This window comes from Bombyx mandarina, chromosome 19 (assembly GCF_030267445.1).
Source record: "Bombyx mandarina strain Sakado chromosome 19, ASM3026744v2".
Classification (NCBI taxonomy): domain Eukaryota; kingdom Metazoa; phylum Arthropoda; class Insecta; order Lepidoptera; family Bombycidae; genus Bombyx; species Bombyx mandarina.
Window position 1 is genome coordinate 8,000,929 of NC_143225.1, and position 25,357 is coordinate 8,026,285.

Sequence of the window (25,357 nt, forward strand, 5' to 3'; positions counted from 1 at the left end):
GATACTTACTGATGGTCTACGTTTCGGATGTACCATAGGGCTCCGGCAGCTATTCTATAAAAACGGGATTGTATTATTTGAAGGGGTTTCAAGTTTGTGCGGGTCGCGTGAGCGAACACTACACTTGCATAGGTCATGAGGGGGCGAACCTATATCATACCGACTACAATGCAATGGAAACATTACATTTTAAAAAAAATTGTTATTCTTATTATCCGTATAATGGTTAGCTTAAAAGCCTAGAGTCTCAGCCATTAAACGAAAAAAGTTAAGTGACAAAAATAATGAAAAAGTAAACGCTGCGCCCATAGATTATACACATAATATATTCGAGCTGCGCCTGTCTGTAATTGAGTACTGCGTAGGTAGGTAGGTAACTACATACTCTGTTACAATGTTAAAAATAAACACAAAATTTGCTTGTGTATCAATGAGCTAAAGAGTATAATATTCTTAAAAGTGTGGAAATAAAATGAAAGAATCACACAAATTTCATTTACTGATACCATTGTGCTTAACGAAGTAAGCCAAGTCTTATCTCTGTTGGCGTCCTCTTAGTTTTATGATTCAAGTTCACGATGGCAACAGTGGAAGATATAGTTAAAGTGGCCGTGGTGACCAATCGTACACCAAATAATGTAAGGTGTACTAGCACACTTACTGCAGAAGAATTGTGTATAATATTGTGTAAGAAATACAACATACCTCCTCTAACTCGTACATTATTTGCATTACGAGTTAAGGGTACTGATTATTTCCTCAAGGATAACTGTAAGGTCCTCTCGGGCTCTAGGGACTATGAACTGAGGATTCGTTTCAAGGTTAGTCAGACGAAGCTTGTAATTTTCATATTAGTATTGTAAAAAATCCACTTTGATTCATTGAGTGCTTGAGTATGTTAATTTGATGCTAATCTTTTTTTAGCTTATAGATAGATAAGACTTGATTTAAATGTTACAAGTAAAAAAAATTAGAAGTAAACTTTAAAAACCTTTAAAATATTAAATAGTGTTTACAATTAACAGCTCTGTCGCTTATAGCAATCTCTTCCAGGCAACACTTTAGGGCACAAATAACCCCCAATAGATTCCACATGCAGGGCCACAAATGTTCACAGCACATTAGTGATTTAGCTAGTATATGAAGTGACACTAAGAATCACGACATCAGTGTTGACCAAGTTTAAGACCCGTAAGCACGCCGAGTTCTTTCCAATATTTAAAGATAGTTTTAAATTCAAATAATATTATAAATGGCTTCCTGTGCAATAAAATGGTTTGGCAAGTCATCTAAGACATCTGGTTATCAAAAAGATGCCATAACATTTCATCGGTAACTACTGTTACTTTTCTGTACTTTTATTACATTAAAGTAATTCAAATAAACCAGAGTTCAACTTATACTGAAGACGAATGTGAAAAGTAATATCAAAGCACCCGTTGATGTCTTTTTGAAATGTCCCTTTCACTCATCATGTAAATTACAATAGTTGTCTTTGTCTAAATCTGCACGTGTATCGATAGTGTTGTGATTTACAAGTCGATATTTGTTTGGGCATTGTTTGTTTTTTTTTCTATTGTAACAAAAAAATTAAAAACCTTACTATTAAACCAGTAATGTTTAATGTTTAAAACATTATCAAGCAAGTCATACGAAGCTCAATAAATACAACCCAAGGTTGTAAAATATTAAATAAAGATAAAAACGTTTTGTAACACAAACATTAAGTAGTTTTGTTGGTGAAAGTATTTTTCTTGATATATCACCAATTTGATCACGAAAATTGTAATCATATTATTGATTGTCGTGGAAAAATACATAGATATAAGACTACTTTACTTATCAAGGAAGACAAATCCTAAGAATTCTGTAAGACGAATTTTTACTAAGCTGATTCATTTTAAAAATCAATGAAATATACTTACATTCTTTTTTATTTGTTTTTAATAAATATTGGATAATTTAGAGTTAATTTATTTTTTATTTATAACTAATAATAAAATTAAAATATCAATGATCCAGATCATCCTACCAAAGTTATCGATCAATAATTTTAAATCTGTCCCATCACTATGGTTTGATGCATTATAAGTTTGTCTTTGAAATATCCAATCACAGCACACTTGACACGTTCCCCGCCACTCATGCTTACCTCAAAATTTGGTGAAGTCGAATTGAAACAAATGTTGAATAATGCGGTATCTATTGGGGGTTATCTGTGCTTTAGGGTCACGAACTTTTACACACAAAAAAAATTATCTATACTGAAAATATCATCAATAACAACTGCAACAAAATAAAAGATGACAATTAAGAATTGTTTACTAATTAATTTATTTTATTTGAATAAACTTGAAACGTTAAATCATTTGTTGAATACACAGTGTTAGGAAATTAGCCATAAAAGAGAAGGATGAGGAGAAGGAAGGAGAGCTGATGATTTACGAAAGGCCAATTAGTGAAAATAAAATAGTAAACAGTAATCTATGCATTGTTTTTGACTTCCATAAAAATGAGAAGCAGGTGATGTAGGTCAACATTTCCTGTTGTTCGCCATCTTTTGATTTTTATTGACACTATAGGACTTAATTTTTTGACCACAAGAAGTATTTTTGCTTAGCTCCAAAAATATATATGTACATTGGTTTCTCTTTACGAAGGTAGATATCACTGTAATTATGTCTATAGGAAAATTTTAATTATAGTTATTTCTGAAATTTAATAAAATCTCATGTTTACTGTAATTTATATATTATTTTGCAATCAACAAATTACATTATTTTAATTTAATAAGAAATGATTGATTAATGGAGTGAATAATTACATTTGTTGACTAACATTTTTAGACGTTTAATATTAATATAAAATAAATCAATCTTTTAGGTGCCAAGGTTAAGTCTTCTTATAACATTGGATGAGACCACATATGATTATTATTTCCAACAAGCAAGGAATGACGTTAATGAAAATAAAATACCTGAGATTAAGTATCCTGAACATAAGCAAGAATTACTCGGACTGGGGATCACAGATATGTAAGCAATTAGGTTTAGTACATGTAAAAATAAGAGCAACTCTGATGATTAAATGTACATGGTTTATATTACGGTTATCACAAACCTGTTTTCTGCTTCGAGCTTAGTTCTCTTTGTGCTCTATACTTCATACGGAGTGCTCTGAAGAGTCAACAAGTTATTGAGTTTCTTTAAATATTTTTTAAAAGTAATAAAAAATACCGCTGTGTAATGGTAAAAATATGATTTCTAAATTAGGAAGTTATGAATGCGTTACAGGCTTGACAGGTAATGTATATTACAGAAAGAATTGCTCCATACAAAATTTTAGTCCAAAGCTCTATTAACTAGCCTTAAGTTATTACTTCAATTTATGTATTAAATTTTTTTTTTTGTTATTGCCTTGATGGGTGGACGAGCTCACATCCCACCTGGTGTTAAGTGGTTACTGGAGCCCATAGACATCTACAATGTAAATGCGCCACCCACCTTGAGATATACGAGGGCGGCACTGAAAATTTCGGGAATTATCGAAGTGACACAACATTACTATTTAAAAATGTATTTATTGCTTTTCGAAGTATTCTCCGCGAAATTTGACACATTTTTCCATACGATGGAACCAATCATTGAAGCAGCCATTCCATTCGGAAGTTGGGGTCTCTAAAATGGCCGTTTTGTAGGCGTCCACAGCTTCTTCAGGTGATGAATCTGTTCTGTCCACGCAATTTATTCTTTATTTTAGGGAAAGTATAGAAATCATTAGGGCTTAGGTCGGGGCTGTACGGCGGATGGTCTAATAATTCTATGTTTTCTTGCTCTAAAAACTTTTGTTCTGTGCGCGGTGTGAGAACTCGCATTGTCGTGATGGAGGATGATGCGGCGGTTGCAGTTCTCTTTACGGAGTTCAGAAACGAGCTGTGGCAAACAAATGCTAGCATACCATTCTGCATTAACCGTTCTTTGTCCCTCAAGAGGAATAGTCGTAACATGGCCGACAAACGTGGCCACCATTTTTTTTGCAACACTCCGTGGACGAACAATTTTTGTTGGCTTTAACTCATTTTCGAACACCCAAACTCGTGACTGGTTTTTTGTTTCGGGTTCGTACGCGTATATCCAGGATTCGTCACCTGATACAATGTTGTATACAGCATTTGAGGATCCTGCGTGGAATCTTTCGAGAGTTCTGACGCACCAAGTAACGCGAGCCGCTTTTTGCTCTTCACAGAGCGAATGCGGTATCCATCGGGAAAACAACTTTTTTACACCTAATTGTTCATGCAAGATTATTTGTATTTGACTCATGCTAATGTCTAAAGTTGCCTGAATTTCGCGGTATGTCACATGGCGATTTTCCTCAATCAGCTTACGCACAGCATCAACGTTTTCTTGGGTGACTGCAGTTTTTGGACGACCTTGACGGGGATCATCACTGAGTTTGACACGTCCACGTTGAAACTCAGCAAACCAGCGATAAATTGTGGTTTTGGATGGGGCTTCTTCACCAAGTTCAGAAATCATCCGGTCAACACACTTTTTGTGTTAAACCACTTCGAAAGTCATAATAAATCATCGCTCTTGAATTTTCTCGAGTCAATTCCATTTTCTCAACGACTAAACAAGTTTGACAAAACCTCGTGACAAGACCGAGAATCTTTTTTTTAAAGAAATAAATGGTATTCGATTTTTAAAACCAAGGAGTATTCAATTAAAAAGATTTTAATATGACAGGAACAGTGGAAATATTACATTCCCGATACTTTTAGTGCAGCTTAGTCAGTTCTAAGGTCTCAAGTATAGTTACAACGGCTGCCCCACCCTTCAAACCGAAACGCATTACTGCTTCACGGCAGAAAATAGGCAGGGTGGTGGTACCTACCCGCGCGAATTCACAAGAGGTCCTACCACCAGTAATTACGCAAATTATAATTTTGCGGGTTTGATTTTTATTACACGATGTTATTCCTTCACCGTGGAAGTCAATCGTGAACATTTGTTTGTGAAAGTTATAGCTTAATATTTTTAAATTAATCATCTACTATCCTATATGATAATTCAATGAACAAAATTCCGTACCCCTATGAAGTACTGATATGCTTGGGGAGATTTTTTCCCTACTATTTTCTGAGAGCCCAAGATGCTGCCCCAACCACTGGAAGACCGGGAGGTAAGCTCACGGGCTCAATCCAAGAGAATTTGCGCTAGTAAAAGCAGTGCTTAGCAGAATGTACCACTGAATTTGAATCTGGATCCACTGAGAAGATCCAACGAGATATTCCATAAGTTTTGTCTATGAGATAAAGTACTTAGTGTAATTATAATAAAAAACAAACAATAAAAGTAACAAAATTTTAAAAGATTATTTAAACATATTTAAAGAAATTTGTTATTCATATTTTAAGATCTGATCCTGGATTAAAAACATGCTACCAAGAAATTATCATGCTAAAATACTTGATATGTTTAAAATATCGTTGTATGGTAAGATAAAATTATGAGAATTTGGAATTATACTAAAATTTACATATGTACTAAATTTTATCACTTGTTATCTAACAGTTAATAAAAATAATTTTATTAGGTACAAGCTGCAAGTCTATATTGTGCAAATAACATATTTTGCGACATGATGTCACTGTTAAATAGATAATGCCTCATTAATAAATAAATAAGGAATAGTTGCATCACATTGTTAATCCTGCTGTCTTGCAAGTCAGATCTTAACTTTTTGTTTTACTTTGTTACAGGACCCGTGCAATAGCTGAAGAGAGATTACCACTGAATGATGTTATTCGAAATTACAAAAAATATATTCCTAAAGAGATTGCTAAAAGACATGGACCATTTCCTAAAAAGTATGCCATTGATTATCTACCGCAATTGTCTTCGGTCGGTCATAATGTGAAGTAAGTGTAGGAAGCATAATATATTTATAATTATATTATCTAAATAAGTCAAGAATACCCTTTAAGCTGATTTCTTATATGTTGGTGAGGGGCTTGGTTATTCTAGGCGTCCTAGGTAGAAGATAATGACATCAACAATGTAGAAGTTTCAATGGATATGTGTATCTAACAGTGCTTAGAATTAGATACCCTTTAACCGTCCTGGCATATTTTCGACCAAGCCTAAATAATAGGCATAAATGTGGCTTCTCTAATTGGTATAACGAGACTGAATCTTCGGAATGGCGGGTACAGAATTGTAAATCGCGAGCCGCGAGGAGTCGACCATAGACTATATTCTATCGTAACTATAACTGAATTTATATTCGATTACATATTTAACTTATACATAACACCAATCGGACCGTGAGCCCGATAAATCGTCTAAGCAATAAATAAATAAATTAACATGGCCGTCTGATTCGTTTATATAGTTTATAGAATGCTTAATCTAGCTTTCAAAGTAGATAATTTAGCCATTTGAAGCTAAGGTGTGTTGTAGAGAAAGAAGTGTACGTTATGAGGCCTATTTCTATTTGCACTGGGTAGTTTAAGTTAGGGTGTTTTTGTTGATTAAGTTTTGAATAGATTTGGATCACCAAATCGCAAGTCCGTATCGACCGGATTTGTAAACTATTGGTTGTATGGATATTTTTATTTACCAGACGAATGAGTAATATAAATTGAGGAAAAAATAAAACGCAAGATAACGAGAATTAAATTTGTTTTCATCAAGAAGTTTGGTGTAAAAGATTGATATGCATAGATTGTTTTTATCTCTAATGTGATATATCGCAGACCTTTGACACGTTTTTGCGTGCGAGTATATACGATCATCATACATTTTCCCTATTGTTTGCGTCAATTGACTTAAGTCATATTGACGAAGGATTTGACGATTTATATGGAATTGGATATATCGACCAAGTATGATAATTAATACACGAGGTTTCCATTCCAATGTTTATATCTAAGCCACTGTTAAAAGTTTCAATTGGATTCGTTGCTACATCAATATTAATACACATACTACACATACTCGTCGTGGCCTAAAGGATAAGACGTCCGGTGCATTCGTATCGAGCGATGCACTGGTGTTCGAATCTCGCTGGCGGGTACCAATTTTTCTAATGAAGTACGTACTCAACAAATGTTCACGATTGACTTCCACGGTGAAGGAATAACATCGTGCAATAAAAAGCAAACCCGCAAAATTATAATTTGCGTAATTACTGGTGGTAGGACCTCTTGTGAGTCCGCACGGGTAGGTACCACCGCCCCGCCTATTTCTGCCGTGAAGCAGTAATGCGTTTCGGTTTGAAGGGTGGGGCAGCCGTTGTAACTATACTGAAACCTTAGAACTATATCTCAAGGTGTGTGGGGCATTTACGTTGTAGATGTCTATGGGCTTCAGTAACCACTTAACACCAGGCGGCTGCGAGCTCGTCCACACATCTAAGCAATAAAAAAATATTAATATGTATCGTTGAATGTACTAACGTTTGCCGTTCTTTGTACCGAATGCGCATGTGCTTTAGGCATTGTAGTATTATAATATCTATTTTGCTGATCCAAACTGGTTCTCGGTCTTTGTAACGAGATGCTTCTTCGAATTTATACGACGAAGGGCTCGGCGAGTAAATTAACCCACAGACACAGCCCACTGAGTTTCTCGCCAGATCTGCTCAGCGAGTCTCGTTTCCGGTCCGGTAGTAGATTCAGCAAAGCACTGCACCAGGACAAAGTCTCCAAGGCTTGCTGGCTTGGCTGCAAGGCTTGTCTCGAAGCCCCGTGAGCTCGTCTACACGTCTGGTGCAGATAGTATAATCTCTTTAGGAATTTATAACGTTCTATTACGTCTTTTTAATTTTATATCTATCTAACAACTATGTAGAATACTATAGATTTATAGACCTATCTACAGAATATAGAAAGCGTCAGTAGATACAGTTTTATATGATCATTTTAACGTAACTTCAAAGGAGGGTGGGTAATTCCTTAACAGTCCACATCCGACTGCTCTCGACATCAATTGAGACATTATTTAAATTAAACTTGACGTCCATTTGAAGGTGTTTCTTTTTGTTTGTCTTGTTTTGTACTACGTATTAAAGAAGTTGACGGTTCACCGGGTGTTGAAGAGTTATCGAAATTCATAGTTTTACTCGAATGCTGTGAACCTAACGTTCGTTGTTGTTCGGAACTAGTATATATGAGTCGTCTATTATCAAAGGTGGCAATCTGTGCATTTGGACAAAAAAATGTTATTGATATGTCAATACAGATTGATTTGAATATAATCGTTTCCTTCAAAGAATACGGTTCAAAACCTGCACTAAATAAAGGTTAATACTTAACCTGTTATTTATCTAAGATGTCGTTCAGAAGAGTTTTGTGACTGCCAATGGAATACAAAGTCAATAATTCGTTTTTCTGATTTACCAATAATTGTCCAAAAGTCACATTGCCGGCTTTGATAATAGTCGACTCATATAGTCTATGGGTTACAGTAGTTACCACTTATGTGTATATCGTGAAGTCGCAATGTAACGTTACCTAATATTATGTATATATTTTCTGTACGTGATATATTTTTTTGTTGTCATGTCGGGAGTTATCAGGTCTACCGTGTCTTCATTTTCGGCAACATTGCTTCTACACCGTGTATAAATTGAAAGCCTTTATTAAATAGTTGCAGAATCTTTACAACACGTATGTGTGTAATTTATCGAAATAACTAAGAATAAACATAAGTATATTTATATTGTAATTTACATTTATAAAATGTAAATATTGATTGGCTATTGTGATTATTATATCACTTTAACCGTGATGTTACGTGATCGCTTTAACGGTGATTATTAACCGTGTGCTAATAATCTCCGCTATTTAATAATTGTGTTATTCAGACGATTCATTGCAATAAAAAAAAATTCTTGAATACGATAAGAAGTGAAATGATTCAGACGATCCATCGCAAAAAAATATTCTTGAATACGATAAGGATGTGATAAGAAGACACGAGTCTTCGCATTAGTCATATTTGTTGTAAACAGCAGTTTGTTGTAAACATAATAATTGCTTTCATTTTGATTTTACTTCTTTTGTATAAATAGATAGAAGGCGCTAACAGCCCGCCTAATGGTAAAGGTATATCATATTTTTATGATATACCTTTTTTTTAGATTTTCTATCTATTTATACAAAAGAAGTAAAATCAAAATGAAAGCAATTATTATCCATTTATAAATAGGCAAAGATAAAGAAGTTAAGTACCACTTTCGCTGTTGTTCGTCAACAAATTTTCTTTTTTTCTTAAGTAGCTACGAACAAGCTTCGCTAATAACCCGAGTAAAAATGAAATTATAATTTTTTGATAAAAATAATAATTTCAAGTCTATCGTCGAACCACCGCTGCACGGTGTCCGCACCACAACGCTGAACCACCGCTGCACCACCGCCATTTGGCGGAAAATTTCGCCGCACGCTTCTAAAGAAATCTCCCAACACCGCCGCACCGCAGCCGAAGCATAGCCGAAAGTTTCGAATTTTTTACGTTTACATTTTATAAACACTGGACGTAAAAAACGTTTACATTCACACACACACATATGTATGTATATGAGAATGATATGTCACTGCTGTAGTGCAGCGGTGGTGCGGCGGTAGTGCAGCGAAACCACTCTTATTAAACAGTCGCGGCTATGGTGCGGCGGTGCTTCGGCGATTAAAATGCCGTGCAGCGGTGTTTCGGCGGTAGAGCAGCGAACCCACTTTTACGTAAGCAGTCGCGGCTATGGTGCGGCGGTGCTTCGGCGACCATAAAAAAATTCAAATCATCACAGTCATAGTGCTGCGGCGCTTCGGCGATTAAAATGCCGTGCGGCGGTGATTCGGCTAAATTCTGTTTTTATTCGGGAATTTATTTATTAATTTATTAGGCACGCAATACACATTATAAGCTAAAAATATGCAAAAAAAAACTTGCTTGTAACTTAAGCCCTGTATGTGCGCACTACTAAACAAGACACATATGCTGAGTGTGTACACAAAGTTCCTTACAGCTGTAGTAGGACAATACAACACGATAACGAAAACGAATCTAAGTTATAATGTAAGGAAATAATTTATAATAATAATAAAAAAATAAACAAAAACTGAATAGTTTCTGTATGAAATTTAAGAAAACAAAATGAAAAATGAAGCACATTAAATGAATCTAAATATTGAGGTGACTGTGGTTATGGTCGAATTTGGATCATTGGACGAATACTTGATTTTATAATTAGCAGCGAACAGTACAGAACTTGAGTTATTTTCAGTTACGTGAAGAATTTGTACTTACAACAGTTATACGCGTTAGCACCAAATTACCTCGCTGAGGAGTACGATAATGTTCTGTGGCAAAACGGCAGTGAGATGACGCCAGTGCGGGTGATGGTGGCACCTTTTCATCCGCACCATCCTGGAATACGACTTTACAACACTCTGAAACGTGAAGTAAGTAACATAAGGTGTATAATACAATATCAGCTTAACAATCGGAACATTAATTTATACTAGTGGTCCCTTGGTAGTCGAAATTCGACTATAATTAATTGAAATTATAAGTTTGAACATTATTATGGTTCTATTGTCAAAGGCTATTTATTATACTTTTATAGTCACAGATTTCGCCAAGACTACACTTTAGACAAATATTAACAAAGACAAACAATATTTTAATGTATTCTCAATTTGACTATAGACTTTATGCAATAAGAAAAGTTTGACAATAAACAAATAGTATGCATGCGTGTGTGTGTCAAATACATGTTAGTGTGTGTAATGATTTCTTTATTGATTTAATGTATCTTTTATTTTTCATACTCCTCCGTCCGCGCAATTTTCGTAAAAAGGGGTACAAAGTATGGCTTCACGTATCAATATATAGATAAGCAACTCAAAATTTAATTTTAAAAAAACCGACTTGAAGAAAATGAATTGAGAATATCATCAATTTAACTATATAGTCGATGTTAATCAAATATGCATTATTAAAAATTTACTGGTCAGGTAATCTTAAAAAAATATGTGACCACATTAAAACCACCAGCTTACAAATACAAAGATGATCGTAATTGATTCACCTAGAAAATATGTATATCCAAAAAATATAATTGATAAAAAAATGTGAGTGAACACACGTATAAAACATAGTGGAATTGAGAATCTACTCCTTTGAAGTTCTTAGTTCATACACTCGCGTGTCTTATTCGATTGGATTTAAATTTTGTTTTTCGCAATTTATTTTTGGTTTTTATTGTGACAATACTAATAATGTAATAATGCTAATAATGACAGGTGGCGCGCGAGCTATTAATTATTTTAATGTATTTTTCATGCATTACGTGGTTTCACTAGCGTCAAATAAAGTTTAGTTTTTTTTTTAGTTTCCTATCTACAACCACTCTACCGAATTTAGTTTTAGCGCTATAAAGGCACAGACTGGTGCATAAACATCCTAATGCGAATTCCACTAGGTATTCGTTTTGAGATAGGTTAATGTCAACTTATATTGATTAAATAACTTTATTATCGAAATGTAGTCCAATAAAGATGGCATCTTATTTATGAAAGTCAACGGAGAGACGTTATAATCAGAGGTTTATTCTGGTAAATACTTTGCAAAAACTGTCTGAAAATGCTAACTAAATATATAAGCAAAAAAAATATTGACAGAATAAAACCTTCATATTTGAATGATATTGAATTATTGCAGTGGTTCTATGTGTGCTCCGTCGAGGAGTTAATATATCTGACAAGGAACGGTGATAGTTCAGTGGAAGTGTCAAGAAGAGGCACTCCTGTGTTTCTCAAGTTCAAGTCCGAGGATCAGCTTTCGTCTTTTATTTCTGTCTGTGATGGATATTATAGGTATGTTTATGTTTGTAGTGATAAATACCATTGCTAATTCGTTAATCGAACTATTCGACATTTCTGTTCATCATCATCATTATCATCATCATCATCAGCCTTTATCTGCCCACTGCTGGACATAGGCCTTCCCCAATGCCTTCCACAGAACGCGGTCCTCCGCCTTCCGCATCCAACGACTTCCCGCCGTGCGCACTAAGTCGTCGGTCCACCTGGTTGGAGGACGCCCCACGCTCCTGGTACCCATCCGTGGCCTTCATTCGAGGACTTTCCTCCCCTACCTGGCACATTTCTGTTGGGTTTTTTTATTAATTCACAATATGAAATCTTTAGTAAATTAATATTTATTTATAGGTTGACCGTAAAATGGACATTCAATCTCTCGAAAGACGATGAGACGCCTTCACTTAAAGAATTGCAAAGGATCAAATGTCATGGACCTGTTGGGTAGGTTGTTTTAGAGCTCTAGAAAATATTTTGAAATTCTTTACATACTTAAATGACATATCATTAATTCATTGTGATTCCTTCACAATCAATATTATTGTTATATCAATTCAACTTGATTTTTGACTTTGAAAAATATGTGTATACCATTTTTTTTAATTCTGTAAAAGCTCATTTTTCGCGGGGTATATATTCTGAGTAAGTATGCGGCAAATACAGAAACCATGCTTATGGCATCGTAATTTACATATGCGATTATAGAGGATACGTTTCTAGGTGACAAAATAAAAACAAACTTTAAGTAGTTGTAATAAGGTCTATTTTACTACTGTTTTTTATTAGACCATTTGATGACGCGTTTACAAAGGGCTCGTAGGATGCGTATTCGGTTGGGATACCTACATATTGGAATCCTTTTTTATCAATGAGTATGTACCGATGTATCGATGAGATCCTTGAATAAAGAAATCCTTAGCGACGAATATAGGAATTGGGTTGCTAAGGAAGTTTGAATAAGGAACTTTTACTGTAGTTATAATAAATATTACTTGAGAACCTTAGGAAATTGCTATATCTACTACTATACTATACTATCTACATTTTGATTATTGGTATGCTAAAACATAGAGTAAAGAATGAAGATAGTCAATTACGAGGGCGGCACTGAAAATTTCGGGAATTAACGAAGTGACACAACATTACTATTTAAAAATGTATTTATTGCTTTTCGATGTATTCTCCGCGAAATTTGACACATTTTTCCATACGATGGAACCAATCATTGAAGCAACCATTCCATTCGGAAGTTGGGGTCTCCAAAATGGCCGTTTTGTAGGCGTCCACAGCTTCTTCAGGTGATGAAAATCTCTGTCCACGCAATTTATTCTTTATTTTAGGGAAAGTATAGAAATCATTAGGGCTTAGGTCGGGGCTGTACGGCGGATGGTCTAATAATTCTATGTTTTCTTGTTCTAAAAACTCTTTTGTTCTGTGCGCGGTGTGAGAACTCGCATTGTCGTGATGGAGGATGATGCGGCGGTTGCAGTTCTCTTTACGGAGTTCAGAAACGACCTATGGCAAACAAATGCTAGCATACCATTCTGCATTAACCGTTGTTTGTCCCTCAAGAGGAATAGTCGTAACATGGCCGGTTTTGGAGACAAACGTGGCCACCATTTTTTTGCAACACTCCGTGAACGAACAATTTTTGTTGGCTTTAACTCATTTTCGAACACCCAAACTCGTGACTGGTTTTTTGTTTCGGGTTCGTACGCGTATATCCAGGATTCGTCACCTGATACAATGTTGTATACAGCATTTGAGGATCCTGCGTGGAATCTTTCGAGAGTTCTGACGCACCAAGTAACGCGAGCCGCTTTTTGCTCTTCACAGAGCGAATGCGGTATCCACCGGGAAAACAACTTTTTTACACCTAATTGTTCATGCAAGATTATTTGTATTTGACTCATGCCAATGTCTAAAGTTGCCTGAATGTCGCGGTATGTCACATGTCGATCTTCCTCAATCAGCTTACGCACATCATCAACGTTTTCTTGGGTGACTGCAGTTTTTGGACGACCTTGACGGGGATCAGCTTGACACGTCCACGTTGAAACTCAGCAAACCAGCGATAAATTGTGGTTTTGGATGGGGCTTCATCACCAAATGCAGAAATCATCCGGTCAACACACTGTTTTTGTGTTAAACCACTTCGAAAGTCATAATAAATCATCGCTCTTGAATTTTCTCGAGTCAATTCCATTTTCTCAACGACTAAACAAGTTTGACAAAACCTCGTGACAAGACCGAGAATCTTTTTTTAAATAAATAAATGGTATTCGATTTTTAAAACCAAGGAGTTTTCAATTAAAAAGATTTTAATATGACAGGAACAGTGGAAATATTCCATTCCCGATACTTTTAGTGCAGCCTAGTAGAAATCGCGTTAGTGGAATAATGTTTTGTTGTGCAGCGGTGCTTTCTCGTATCGGAAGTTGGAGGAGAAACGCGGAAAGAAACACGGGTGTTATATACTGAGGCAATGCCAGGACGAATATAACGTGTATTATTTGGACGTTTGTACGAAAACAAGGTAATAATTAGACTGATTTTGCGTTAACTCTCTTAACTGCTGTTGTGTCGAGAGTCGTCGGTAGGACTCCCGCTTTGACCAAACATTATTTTTTTGTCTGGATGTTTAAAATACATATATGCATATAAATAAATGAAAATATCAGTCTCTGATTTCCATAGTTCAAGGAATCGTAATTTGGAGTCATACGACCTTGTGTTTTGTCCCAAATGTGTATTGTCGCTTAGATTAAGACTAATTTTTAATTACTAACTTTTTACGAACAAATTTTGATGTCGGGCTGAGCTGAATATAGGTAGGCAAAACCCCAGAATAGATCACTTGAAGTCTTAAGTCCGCCTATTTTACACTTACCTTTAATAAAAAAAATCTGTTTATAATTTTGGGGCATAACAATGTATACTTTGCTGTAATTTGATTGTAGCACAACAGAAACGTACAGAATAGAATTCAAAGGTCACTGCTACATATTCAGCACTGAAGAGTACTTTAGCATTGAGCGCTTGGTCAGTTGCCATCAAAATCCCGAAGGAAGAATATACCTCAACGAATGCATACCTCCCTCTGAGTATGGTGAGATTTTATATTTTAGAAAAACGCTACATTTTATTTTCAGGGTTCTCACTAGTAATTTATATTAGAATAGGACGTGAACGGATGCAGCGGGTTTATAAAATGTCAGTGTCAACGGGCAACATTGAATACTATTATTTGTGTAACTAGCGACCCGCCCTCGCTTCGCTTCGGAAACATTAAAACACACATTAAAACAAAAAAATAAAATATATATTTTTTTTTAAAAAGTACCCTATGTTCATCAGGGACAATGTCGGCTTCTAATGGAAAAAGAATTTTTCAAATTGGTCCAGTAGTTTCGGAGCCTATTCGAAACAAACAAACAAACAAATCTTTCCTCTTTATAATATTAGTATAGATTAACATAGTACTGTGAATAGTTTTTTTTTTCTTTAAAAACAACAACAGAAGATTTGCCTTTATATCCCAAGGTTGGAGTATCAGTCTCGTAGATTCTGAAGTGTCCATTGCCATGTTTACAGTCTCACTTTTTTCTTAATAAATATGCATGTAACATGTTCACGTATGACTTCAAATATGAAGGAAATGCAACTTCTACAAAGCTTCTGATTTCCTCATGTTACTATTGTCGAGCATACCTACCTACCTTTTTTTTTTTTTTTAAATTGCCTTTGTAGGCAAACGAGCTTACGGCCCACCTGATGGTTAGTGGTTAACGTCGCCCATGGACTTCAGCAATGCCAGGAGCAGAGCCAAGCCGCTGCCTACTCCCAAATTTTAGCGGACACTAAATAATAAAATAATATTCTTTTAATAAATGCATTTGTTCATTTATATCTGTCATTAATAAGATCTAAAAGGATTCAATCAATAACTCATACATATTTCAAATTTTATAGACAAATCTCAGTTGCTTTTGTGCGGGGAACCGGTGAAGAGGGGTGTCCGCATCGACCAGGCAGAATTACAGGAGATTCTGAGGGACAACAAGAGTCCCAGGTGCTTGCCTAACAAAGACATTTTATTGTATACAGGTAAACAAACATGAGCGAACATATTATTTATTTTTATTTGTCTGGTTATAGACATAGTCCGTATCTAAACGCAACCATCGATCACGTCACCAATTAGGACAGACATTGCTAATTGGGATTGAATTTGGTACCTTATCAAAACTGCATAAGTGGTAGGACTAGTTGTGATCCCATGACGTAGGGTTGGTACCGCCCTGCCTATATCTAAGCAGTAATGCGTTTCGTTTTCAAGAGTTACATAATTTAATACATTTGAAACTTCAATATTTTGCTTTAGTGTTGTGCGCAATGGTATTTGTAACAGATAATATATAGGTAATAAGTAATATTATGTATGGGTACTAAGTATTAAGGTACAGGTATTAAGTAAGTATAGGTATAAGCTATATAATATAGTATAGGATAAGCCATTGCACAACACTTAATACCGATATATTATCTACTTATCTACCATTGTAGCCATTACTATTATTAGCTTTCTGAGACTGTTTGCCACTCTTATTGTAACAAAAAACAATGAGCACTCTTTTTTTATTGTCTTTGTAGTTAAACAATCTGCATACCTGATGGTGAGTGGTTACAGACGCTCATGGACATCAGCAATGTCAGGATCATACAAATCGCTGTCTATCGAATTTTTATGTTACGTACTCACAACAGTAATATTTAAAAACCTAAAAATATTAATGGTACGTGGCCGATCTCGTACCAACGACTTTCATAAGATTCACGCTACTAGTAGTAAGCTAAGAGTGTATGTTTTCGAGAGACACCTTTAAAGTTTTGTTTTCTTTTAATAGGCTCCGAGAAAACGGGCTCAGAAAATATAACGGCGACATTCAAAGCGCTATGGAGGCTAGATGAGACTAAGAAATTGTTAGTTGCGTTCAAGACACTGCAACGGGAGAGGGCCAATGACTATTTAAAGGTTAGTTTTATATATCTGTGCCAAGCTACTTCAACAGCTGTGGACTTTTTGGCGGGAACGCGAGGAGTGAAGTTATGTGATTTGTTTTATTTTGTTATTAAGTGTTTCTTCAGGTTTAAATGTGTAATAATGGTGGTTTATTAACTGTTTAATATCTGTGAAAGTGCACAAATATGCGAAAATGAAACAAAGCCGCTGGACGTAGCTTCTCGGGATCCTCCAAAAAGTCCACTGAAAAAATCTTAGTAAATGAACATTTTTTTACTGAGATTATATATCATCCCATATCATCTCATTTAATTTCATCCCAGTAGATTAATGTCTCAAATTAATCATCTTCATTTCATTTCACTCCATAACATCATTTTTCATAAATATACGAATATAAATTAAAATAAGACATGATCTAAAGGTCATAGGTACCAGGTCATAAAAACCTTTTAAAAAAATCAACAGCTGAATATTAAAATTTCGATTCTATTTTATTTATTTATTCTCCAGGACTTTGTAGATCTCGCAAGCAAATGGGCGTGCATACAGTCTAGTTCTATAGTTAGGCTGTATGGAGTGACTTTGAGTTCCCCGACAGCAATGGTATTGGAATATCTACCCTACGGACCGTTTGATGATTATCTGAGGTAATTTACCGTTTCTTTTACTGATTGAAATGTTGAGACCATTGTTGGTTTTATTTTTAAGGATTTTTTATTAAACGATTTTATTCCATGACAATATGAAATAATTTATAAATTTGTCTTAAAGTAGGGTTGTTTCATTTGAAAAAAGTGGTTACCTGCCTGCGGGATTCGAACATCGGTACAGTAGCGTCGCTCAACACGAATGCACCGGACGTCTCATCCTTTAGGCCATGACGACTTCAATACCTCTCGAGTCCGCACGAGTAGGTACCTCCGCCTCGCCTATTTCTGCCATGAAGCAGTAATGCGTTTCGGTTTGAAGGGTGGGGCAGCCGTTGTAACTATACTTGAGACCTTAGAACTTATATCTGAACGTGGGTGGCGCATTTACGTTGTAGATGTCTATGGGTTTCAGTAATAACTGAACACCAGGTGGGCTCGTCCACCTATCTAAGCAATTTCGAATTTCAAATTACGGTAAATAATCCTTTTTTTTTGTAGAGAAAACGGCGACCGTATAACGCCACTGCACTTAAAGAAGGTAGCTGCTGGTCTGGCGAGGGCGCTGTGGGACCTGTCGGAGGCGGGCGTGGTGCACGGCTACATCAGGTGCCGGAAGCTGCTGCTGGCCGTGCTCGACGCCGACCGTATTCAAGTCAAACTCTCCGGCCCCACTCTGAGACAATACACGCAGCAGGAGTGAGTTACAGGAACAGTTGATTTTGTTCTTACCCATACACGGTGTAGAAATGTTTTATAAAAAAAAAGGTTTTATATATAAAAAGCTTTATAAAAAAAAGATTTTTTTAAACTTAGATCAATTGTTTTAGAATATAGTTACTTCAGTGAAATCGTATTAGTCTAGATTTTAATATAATTTTTTATGCTAATATTTTAATTATTCTTATTTTTAATTTCAAGATGTATTTAATGAAATTCACTGTTGTTTGTACCCATCATTGAGGTACCTTCTTGTCCATTTTCTGTTTTTTTGAATTAATAACTTTGTTGGTACAATCCCGATTCATTAACGGTGCTTTTAAGCACCACAAGCACCGGTCACCGTCCTGGTCGAACTCGTCGCTTGCGACGAAGGGCTCGACGAGCGAATTAACCCATCGACACAGCCCACTGAGTTTCTCGCCGGATCTTCTCAGTGGGTCGCGTTTCCGATCCGGTGGTAGATTCTCTGAAGCACTGCTCTTACTAGGGCCATTGTTAGCAACACTCCCGGTTTGAGCCCCGTGAGCTCACCTACACACGTTAGGGCGAAGCTGAAGTAGCCTCTCAAGACTATCAGCATAGGTAGGAAAAAAAATGGTACAATTAATGAAATAAATAAATCAGTGTGTCTTGATTGTAAAACAATAAGGCTGGATTTTCCTTTTGAAAGATCCCTTCAATTAATTTTTTTTTCGAAGAGGACGTTACGTAATTTTGTTGCTTATAAAGGCAAGACGCTGTGCTAAAATTGAAGCTTTTCAGTAACTTTTAGTATAACCACGGATAGCCGTAGTTTTTGAGTTTTCTTTACTTTCGAGATATAAAAAAATTAGCCTTGGCTTCTTCAACTCATAATCTAAAGTGAAGAGTACCTATTATTTAGATTTATAAATGTTTGAATTTAGGTGTAAATTCAGCATAATGTAAATTTCCTTGTAAATAATTTGATTAACGTGTAAATTTCTATTTTTTTTTAGTGTACATTGGATGCCTGTAGAATTTTTCGCAGACATGAACTTAGCGAAGAGATCGGTAATTGGAGACATTTGGGCTTTCGCTACAACGCTCTGGGAAGTATTCTCGTACGGACAATTGCCAACTGAAACCAACCCCGTTTTGACAGTTAGGGTAAGTACTCAAATAATGCAACGGTGTATAGAAGAGTGGAAGGAGCCTGCGTTTTAATGGGCATTATGACAGTTAAATGTAAATTTTGTTTGAAAAATCTTCTCACCTCTTGATTTCAAGGAATGGATTTAGTAATATACTTGTAAACTATAAATCACAAATACTATTTTTATTAAACAAATAACTGAAATTTTTTATTAGTCTAATTTAATCTTAAGTATTTCTAAGATGGGAACAGCGCAATCGTGTTACTATTGTTACGCGCTGGGGTTCGGGATAAACAAATGTTCTACCAAAGTACAACTTAAAACTGTATTTATCACTTAGAACACTTTAAAATTCTCAATTCGCTTCTTCCGCTTCGCTTCAGGTGATCACACATCTTTTTGTTTTTTTTGTTGAAATCGGTTCTTGTTTTCAGAGCTACGAGATGGGCGACCGCCTGCTGCGGCCGGTCCGGTGCCCGGCGGAGGTGTGGGCGCTGGTGCGGCAGTGCTGGCACGCCGACCCGCTCCGTCCGCAAGAGATCATGCGGGACATGAACCACATGCTGTATAGAGGTACTTTTATCTCTACTGTGTTAGTGTTTTTTTTCCTACCTAAGCTGATAGCCTTGAGAAGTTATATCAGCGTCGCCTTAACTAGTACGTGAGCTCACAGGGCTCAAACCTAATGACGTTGCTAACACGAACCCCAGCAAGAAACTCAGTGGGCTGTGTCTGAGGGTTAATTTACTCGTCGAGCCCCTCGTCGAAAACGACGGGTTCGACGAGAACGATGACCGGCTGTGTTAGTATTGTGTGTGATAGTCTGAACGACAAAGGGAAGATCTTCCACCGATCGGGTGATATTTGCTCGGTAGACCGACGGTCCGAATGTTGTTGTTCGGAACTTGTATATATGCAGGCTTATCTTGAAAATGTCGTAAGCGAGATTCAGGCATCTGCCAATTATCTTGCGTTGTATGATGTTTACCCCCACCACAGTATAATATATTGTAATATTGTTTAGAATTAGAATTTTTATGTCATATTAATTGAAAATTTATTTGTATTTGTATTGTGGAGTAAATAAATGCAATTACTATTATTATTATTACTTACGTGATTAGACTACATATCGCCCGTGATGCCGGCTTCCTCCACATTGTCTGAACTCCAACATGCATATCAAATTTTGATGGGTAGTGTAGCCGATATTATAAATTAGTCGAGACTGCTAATTAATATCATGTCAACTATACTGAGACCTTAGAACTCATACCTCGAGGTGGGTGGAGGCATTTATGTTGTAGATGTCTATGGGCTTCAGTAACCACTTAACACCAGGTGGGCTGTGAGCTCGTCCACCCAATTAAGCAATAAAAAAAAAGATGTTATCGAATTTCAGTCTCTAGGAATACAGACCAGTTTGGAAATGATTAAACTAAAGCAAAACAATATATACTGTACTGTGTATGAATACCGAACTTATTGGCGTGTTTGAGGAGATGCCGGCGCCCAGATATTGGAGCTATACAGGACTGTTTATGATGATAATGATTATGATGCTACTCTGATGATTAAGTGTAGTAAGTTGTTTTAATTGGAATTTCAGAATATGTTCCTGTACATCAATATGAAGAACCTAAGATATCTCTTGATCACATAGAGCACGCAGAAACTGTGTCGAGTGAGTATTAGTGCGGTGCTAACTTTTTAAACTTTTTAAAATCATGAAACCGGAGTATATGTCCTTCATATAGTTTGGGTGCATATTGTTTAGTTTATCTCTCTCTAACATTCGATTGCTAGAAAAAGATGAACGATCTTCTAGTGTTCGACAATCCATCGGGCTTAGTACATTTTAGAATATGTGAGTGCTTAAAATGCTTTCCATTCAGAAACTGACCCAACAATTGCTGCCGGAAAATGTACGCCCGGACCTAGTCTAAATACAAATATATAAGTGATCGGCCTATGAATGAAATTCAACCATACTGCAAGATTAATTTAATCTTTACGTCAAAATTGTCACTTTTATTTTATAGAAAGAAAGAAAGTTTTTTTTTTCTTTCGGATATCAGTTGTGATATTGAACTATTTTGACTTTACTTACTCTTATGTAGATTATTTTCGTTAACAGTAAAATGAATGGACTTCCATATAATTTAAATAGCATGTTATTGAACTGTACAAAAATTTCAACTCTTATAAGGCGTTTTTTTTAATACAAATTGTATCCAAAAATGTTTCATAACCATTTTTTCTAGGTGATCGTTTTATTCCGAGCGAACTGAGTGACGCGGGAAGCAACAAATCTCTTATATCAGACAACAGCGTTCCCTCTATGAATGGCACTATGTCTGATCAGTATGACAATCCCGTAAGTAGAAATCTCATTATTTAAATAATATTAAAAATGTGCTTTAAAAATCGATATGATGCAGTCATTAAATTGACATTAAAGACCGATAGGCCCTTGGTTTATAACCAAATATAATTAGAGTAGAACCCAAAACAAATCAGAAGTAATAAAAAAAGAGTAAAGTTAGATGTGTAATAGAACTTGTAGGGAGAAGTTAGAATCCCTTGACCAATAGAAATTCGATAATCAATTATGTTCTCAGTTCGCAGACAACAAAAGTTCGAATTCGCTAGACAGCATGGCGGCCCTGATGTACGGGCTCCCCAACGAGATGTCGTCGGCGCGCAGCACGAGCAGCGCGGGCGGCGCCGCCACGCTGGGGCTCGACGACGCGCTGCACGACTGCGACGCCTGGGCCTCCCCCAGGCTCATGGAGTCCATCGTCTCGCAGGGGAAGACCTACCTCGTCACCTTGACCAAGAAGATCGGAAGCGTAGGTCGATTTCGTTTATCGCTTTGAAGTCGTCGTGGCCTAAAGGATAAGACGTCTGGTGCATACGTGTTGAGCGATGCACCGGTGTTCGGATCTCAGGCGGGGGGTACCAATTTTTCTAATGAAATACGTACTCAACGAATGTTTACGATTGACTTCCACGGTGAAGGAATAACATCATGTAATAAAAATCGAACCCGCAAAATTATAATTTGCGTAATTATTGGTGGTAGAGGACCTCTTGTGAGTCCGCGCGGGTAGGTACCACCACTCTGCCTATTTCTGCCGTGAAGCAGTAATGCGTTTCGGTTTGAAGGGTGGGGCAGCCGTTGTAACTATACTTGAGATCTTAGAACTTATATCAAGGTGGGTGGCGCATTTACGTTGTAGATGTCTATGGGCTTCAGTAACCACTTAACACCAGGTGGGCTGTGAGCTCGTCCAACCACCTATGCAATAAAAAAAAATCGCGGAGGAAGTGTGGCACAGCGTTAGTCGTAGCATTGTTCAAGAGTACGTTCAGTGTTGGTAAAGGTTGCTCAATGTGATATTGAGGTTTACCGCTTTTTAAGCGATGTTTGTGAACATCATTTTTATGATCTCTTTATTCACGAATCTGTTCTTTATCAACAACAGATCAATATTTGTTATAATACGATTATTTTATTTTCGAAATAAAAAAAACGAAAGTAATAATCAAATTTTCAATTATAACTAGTGGTCCCTGGTAGTCGAAATTGGACTATAATAAATTGAAATTATAAGTTTGTACATTATTATGATTCTGTTGTCAAAGACTTACTTCTATAATCACAGATCTCGTCAAGACTACAAATATTAATAAAGACAAACAATATTACTCTATTCTCAATTTGATCATCGACTATAAGCAATAAGAAAAGTTTGGTAATAAACAAATAGTATGCATGCATATGTGTCAAATACATGGTATTGTGTGTAATGTTTTTATTGACTGATTTAATGTATTTTTTATCCATCATAAAAAAAAAAAAACATTCTGCACTCCTCCTCTATATTCTCTGTAACTGTGGGAAATTTCGTACTCCTCTGTTCGCGCAATTTTCGTTAAAAGTGGTACAAAGTTTTTGCTTCACGTATTAATATATAGATGACTCGTGTTCAAGTAACCCTTTCTAAATTAAACGTGTTTCATATTCCCGCAGGGAAATTACGGTCACGTATTCAAAGGTTGGATGGAGCGTGACAATCAAGAATCTCACAGAAAAGAAGTGGCGATTAAGAAATTAACCCGACAAGCCTCCGAAAGGAACGGGACGCTTTATGAAGACTTCAAAAACGAATTGGAGATTATGAAGGTATGCATGTAGGACAGGGAGGGCGTCAAAGTTTTTTTTTACAAATATTTAAATACTAGCGGCCCGCTCCGGCTCCGCTCGGGTATTTAACACAAATTTCAACGATATTTGACGTTTTTTTTTTAATAAAAAGAACACTTATTGCGACATATGCTGTCGCGAATTTTTTTGTAAATAATAATGTGTTCTACAAAGTCGTAGTACATTATTTTATTCTATCATTAATAGTTTTTGCAGGGCACGCGATGTAAAGAATATTTTAGGTAATTTTTTTACACCGTGGGTTACATTATTATTGGAGTTTTAGTAAAGCACCCTAATTAAAAAAAAAAGATTATTGCCTATGTCACTCGGGAATAGTGGAGCTTCCAAACAGTGAAAGAATTTTTCAAATCGGTTCAGTAGTTTCGGAGCCTATGCAATACAAACAAACAAATCTTTCTTCTTTATAATATTAGTATAGATTAAATAATTTTTAATTCAATATCCAATACTCCTGACTAGGAATGAATGACCTATGGGTTGGTAACATTGATTTTAATGTAATAAATAAAATATGATGCTATAAGCTTCTTCGTATTGAAATAGTTTATGATATATCGACATCAAATGTAGAGGTGGACAATTTATGGTTCACTTAACTGATTACGTACCGGCGACCACCCAACAACACGGGGACCGTGTGCCTCGCCTATCTATATATCTCTGTCTGTCTATTGCAATAAAAAAAGAGCCTCATAAATGACGATTTCGATTTAATTTTGTTCTTGTTTTTTCAACAGTCATTACAACACATTAACATAGTAGAGATACTGGGCTATGCTTGGGACCAGGGACCGGAAGTTCTAATAGTCATGGAGTATCTGGAAGAAGGTTCGCTTAACTACTACCTCAAATTCCAAGGCGAAAAGCTTAGGATATCGCATCTGCTCAAATATTGTAAGGACATAGCAACGGTGAGTAATAGACAATGATATAGTTCAGAAACAAACAAAAAAAATGGTGTATGGGAAGAAGAATAAATATATGCTATAAAATTAAACGTGTATTTGAGTCGACTATTATCAAAGCCGGCAATGTGACTTTTGGACGATTATTGGTAAATCAGAAAAACGAATTATTGACTTTGTATTCCATTGGCAGTCACAAAACTCTTCTGAACGACATCTTAGATAAATAACAGGTTAAGTATTAACCTTTATTTAGTGCAGGTTTTGAACCGTATTCTTTGAAGGAGACGATGTTGGGACTTCCTTTTCCTTATTCCTTCCTCAATCCCCTATCCACGCCATCTGTTGACACTACAAGAAAAACTATGCGCGTATGAAAATGGCGCGAAGTGTGTAAAAAAAAAAAAAAACTAAAACACGGTGCCGGTGCAAAAACAATAAAATTGTGATTTGTTGATCAATCAGCACATATAACTCTCGCCAGTGAGAAAATATAATAGTGCATCAACGAAATACAGAGTGAGTCCTAAAACTTATCCTTTTTCCAGTCCCAAACATCTAAATTCAAAACATATTTAGTGGTCCGTTTCGAGCGCGAATAACCTATGGTAACTAGGGGCATATTCGTTAGAAAACTCTAGTTCTACATTTCATTTCGCTTTAATCTTATCCTAATAACAATATAACTATAATTTATAATATTATTTTACTATTTAAAGCATAAAATAACAATATATTTTTTATAAATCTCGAGTGACGTAGGTAGTTCAAAAAATTTATCGGTTGTAAAAATAGCATTCATTTGAAACATAATTTTTGTATTCAG

The 25,357-nt window shown here is 36.0% G+C and overlaps 1 protein-coding gene across 2 annotated transcripts in view; it reads left to right on the plus strand.

The window, feature by feature from the left end:
• Positions 1-339: 339 nt before the first annotated feature.
• hop (tyrosine-protein kinase hopscotch) overlaps positions 340-25,357 on the plus strand; it is a 35,241-nt gene continuing 10,223 nt past the window's right edge. The window contains exons 1-19 of one of the 2 annotated variants that reach the window (XM_028176599.2): positions 340-821; positions 2,884-3,035; positions 5,765-5,923; positions 10,285-10,462; positions 11,724-11,878; positions 12,233-12,325; positions 14,298-14,417; positions 14,842-14,990; positions 15,854-15,988; positions 16,789-16,916; positions 17,418-17,554; positions 18,056-18,253; positions 19,255-19,405; positions 19,827-19,965; positions 21,002-21,076; positions 21,657-21,769; positions 22,014-22,244; positions 23,429-23,581; positions 24,364-24,537. In XM_028176599.2, coding sequence (XP_028032400.2) covers positions 579-821; positions 2,884-3,035; positions 5,765-5,923; positions 10,285-10,462; positions 11,724-11,878; positions 12,233-12,325; positions 14,298-14,417; positions 14,842-14,990; positions 15,854-15,988; positions 16,789-16,916; positions 17,418-17,554; positions 18,056-18,253; positions 19,255-19,405; positions 19,827-19,965; positions 21,002-21,076; positions 21,657-21,769; positions 22,014-22,244; positions 23,429-23,581; positions 24,364-24,537 — 2,883 coding nt within the window. In that variant the 5' untranslated portion in view covers positions 340-578. The remainder of the gene's footprint in view (positions 822-2,883; positions 3,036-5,764; positions 5,924-10,284; positions 10,463-11,723; positions 11,879-12,232; positions 12,326-14,297; positions 14,418-14,841; positions 14,991-15,853; positions 15,989-16,788; positions 16,917-17,417; positions 17,555-18,055; positions 18,254-19,254; positions 19,406-19,826; positions 19,966-21,001; positions 21,077-21,656; positions 21,770-22,013; positions 22,245-23,428; positions 23,582-24,363; positions 24,538-25,357) is intronic. The other variant, XM_028176605.2, reaches the window with a different exon arrangement.